This window comes from Cynoglossus semilaevis, unplaced genomic scaffold (assembly GCF_000523025.1).
Source record: "Cynoglossus semilaevis isolate Cse_v1.0 unplaced genomic scaffold, Cse_v1.0 scaffold2803, whole genome shotgun sequence".
Taxonomy (NCBI): domain Eukaryota; kingdom Metazoa; phylum Chordata; class Actinopteri; order Pleuronectiformes; family Cynoglossidae; genus Cynoglossus; species Cynoglossus semilaevis.
The window spans coordinates 2,946-6,270 of NW_007585235.1; the positions used below are offsets into that span (position 1 = coordinate 2,946).

General features: G+C 48.2%; 1 protein-coding gene across 1 annotated transcript; it reads left to right on the plus strand.

Moving 5' to 3' along the window:
• Nucleotides 1-181: 181 nt before the first annotated feature.
• Nucleotides 182-3,314, plus strand: LOC103398985 (ATPase family AAA domain-containing protein 1-A-like; the record flags this gene model as incomplete). The annotated part of the gene is given in 9 exon segments (XM_025053930.1): nt 182-1,184; nt 1,285-1,383; nt 1,462-1,541; nt 1,543-1,787; nt 1,862-1,967; nt 2,531-2,627; nt 2,750-2,800; nt 2,888-3,063; nt 3,155-3,314. Coding segments are annotated over 9 exon segments (1,188 nt in total), but the record flags the coding sequence as incomplete, so codon positions are not given.
• Between the last annotated feature and the right edge of the window lie 11 nt (nt 3,315-3,325).

Consider the following 3,325-nt stretch of genomic DNA (forward strand, 5'->3'; position numbering starts at 1 on the left):
CGTAGTGTCTTCTACGCTACAGTCGCTCTCCGTCGTGCTGATGTCGGCGAAAATACGGAACGGATGTTTGTTCCTACCCGGAGTCCAAATCCCGGGTGCACCCCCGTGGGCTAATGCAGTATTTGACGTTTTTCCGTGTGAACCGTGGAGTTTGGAGGTAGGAATATATTTTTAATCTCATTTTACGTTTTAAGGCCGTTTTATAATGTGCGTGTTTTCTTCAGATTTATTTAAGCGCACATGTATAAATGTAAATTTAAAACGTTTTCGTCTGCGACGTTAGCTTTTTTTTTTTTTACCCACGGCTGAGGTTTTTCCTGGCTGTTAAAAAGCACATCGACAGACGGAGGGTCGTGTTGGTCATGTTTGTAAACAGGAAACACTTAAAACTTTAAAAAAACAACAACAAACACTAAAAAATAAAAATAAAATAAAACGTCTTGGTGTCGTGGACAGGTGATTGACAGCTCAGGAGGCTAAAGGAGCTAGCATGGAGCCGAATAACGAACTACTGTTTGATTGACGTAGTTCTAGGTTTAATGACATCCGTGATGAAAGGAATTCTGGGAATTATAGATATTTTTAATGTTTAATTTTAAAACAGTAATAAATTATCCACAAAATATGAAATACATGAAATGAAAAAAAATCGAAACGTTCAGTTCCGGTTCGTATCATTGAGACAAATAATAAAAGGTAATAAAGATTAATAAATGTTATTACGATATTACGTTATTGTTGATATTAAGTAGTTAATGGGCTATAGTGCTTCCATAGTGTAGCGGTTAGCACGCCTGCCTCGGAAACAGAGCGTAGTTAGTCCAGGGTTCGGTTCCCTTAAGAGGTTCATACGTGGTGCCAGCAGGGGGCAGCCTGTTGCAGCAGGGATCAATAAAGTTCTGATTATTATCATTATTATTAATTAGCTTTAAAGTGTCGTTCAGTTCCTGTCTCCAACATTGCGTTCTTGGTTCCGTGTTCTGCCGACAGTCTGATGCCGATCAGCTGAGATGCCTTTCAAAGATCTCCCCAGAGAGGCCCTGCTGCAGCCGCTGTCCAGAAACGAGGTGGTGGGCCTGCTGCTGCGGTTGACAGTGTTTGGAGCAGCCACGTACTACAGCATCAAGTGGGTCATGGAGGCCATGGATCCGACGTCGAAACAGAAGAACCAGGCCAAGAAAAGGGTGGGTTCCGGTGGCCGACCTCCAACGTGGTCCGGTATGGACGGGGGAGTTCAGAGGTCCGGGAGTGAGTTAAGATGAGTTGGTGGTTTTGTTCTTCCAGGCGGAGCAGCTGATGAAGAGCATCGGCGTGGAGGACGTCACCCTCACGGAGTACGAGATGAACATCGCGTCCCACCTGGTGGAGCCACGGAGTATGAAGGTCGGCGCGGGACCCTGCGATGTTCCCGGTAACCTCAGTGTCTCCGGACTACAAACAGATTTGTGCGTCTCGTCGCAGGTCTCCTGGGAGGACATCGCCGGTCTGGACGAAGTCGTCAACGAGCTGCAGGACACCGTCATCCTCCCCTTCCAGAAGAGAAGCCGGATCAAAGCTCTTCCAGGGTGTTTTGTTGTACGGACCTCCGGGATGTGGGAAGACCATGATCGCCAAAGCAACGGCCAAGGCCTCGGGGTGCAAGTTCATCAACCTGCAGGCGTCCACGCTGACGGACATGTGGTATGGAGAGTCGCAGAAACTCACGGCCGCCGTCTTCTCGTTGGCTGCCAAAATCCACCCCTGCATCATCTTCATCGATGAAATCGGTGAGGCGCTGTCAGGATTCAGTACTTAGAAAAAGTGATTAAAGATGTCCGATATTATCGGCCCGATATTAGCATGATTACATAGTATCTGTAAGGATCGGTAAGTTATCGTTTTTTTTTTTTTTATTCGGACCACGAGGCTACGGCCATGATGAAGGCCCAGTTCATGAGTCTGTGGGACGGACTGGACACGTCCGCTACCAAACACATAGGCAAGCTGTTTGCTAACGACGCTTTGTCACCACAGACGATTGACACCTGACCAACATGAGCTTGACCTCTGTGACCTTTAGATCTTTTTTTTATTTTTGGTCTTGTTTTTTTTTTTTAACCACATCTCCACAGACACGAGGATCGAGTTACGGAATTATGATGACGTCATGTTATGATGTGTGTCTGTGCTGCAGGTGATGGTAATGGGCGCCACCAACAGGTCGCAGGACGTGGATGCAGCCATACTGCGGAGGATGCCTGCTGCGTTTCACGTTGGTCTTCCAGTAAGACCTGAGCACCGGTAGAGGGAGCCAGAGAGTCACTCTGCACCAAGCTTGAAAAATAAACAAACTATTTTCTCAGCTGAGCCGCAGCATTAATCTGACTGATTGACACCTGACCAACATGAGTTTGACCTCCGTGACTTTTAGATCTTTTTTTTTATTTTTGGTCCTGTTTTTTTTTTTTTTAGCCACATCTCCACAGACACGAGGATCGAGTTACGGAATTATGATGACATGTTATGACGACATGTTATGACGTGTGTCTGTGCTGCAGGTGATGGTAATGGGCGCCACCAACAGGCCGCAGGACGTAGATGCAGCCATACTGCGGAGGATGCCTGCTGCGTTTCACGTTGGCCTTCCAGTAAGACCTGAGCACCGGCAGAGGGAGCCAGAGAGTCACTCTGCACCAAGCTTGAAAAATAAACAAAGTATTCGTATTATTCGTATATAACAAACTTCGTATTTTTCTTCCCATCTCTACAGAACGCCCAACAACGACGGGACATCATGACGCTGATCTTGGCAGGAGAAAACGTAAGAGGAGATTTTCCATCCTCGTCCGGTTCTTCTCCTTCACGTTTCACGTTCACCCCAACCGTCCGTCATGTCTGTTTTTCTCAGCTGAGCCGCAGTGTTAATCTGACGGAAATCGCTGAGAAGACCGAAGGTTACTCTGGCAGTGACCTGAGGGAGCTGTGCCGCGACGCCGCCCTGTACCGAGTCAGGGACTATGTCCGCGAGGAGCAGCTGAGGCAGGTCACTGAGCAGCTCCTGGACTGGGACGGGGAGAAAAACACGTATGTTCGTTGGTTTCAATCCCCAGCTCTGATTGGTCCGTGTGACACGGTGGTCAAACTGCTCTTTTCTCTTCTTCACGTTTGCTCTCAGTTCCAGACCTGTCGAAGAAGAACGGTTGCGGCCGGTCACCCAACTGGACCTTCTCTTCGGCCTGGACAAAATGGAGGAGTCTAAGCGGGCCACAGTCTCCATGCCCAACCGGGTGTCGGACGTTCCTTTGGACCGAGCGGCGACCCGGCGCTCACTCAAACAACCCTTTAA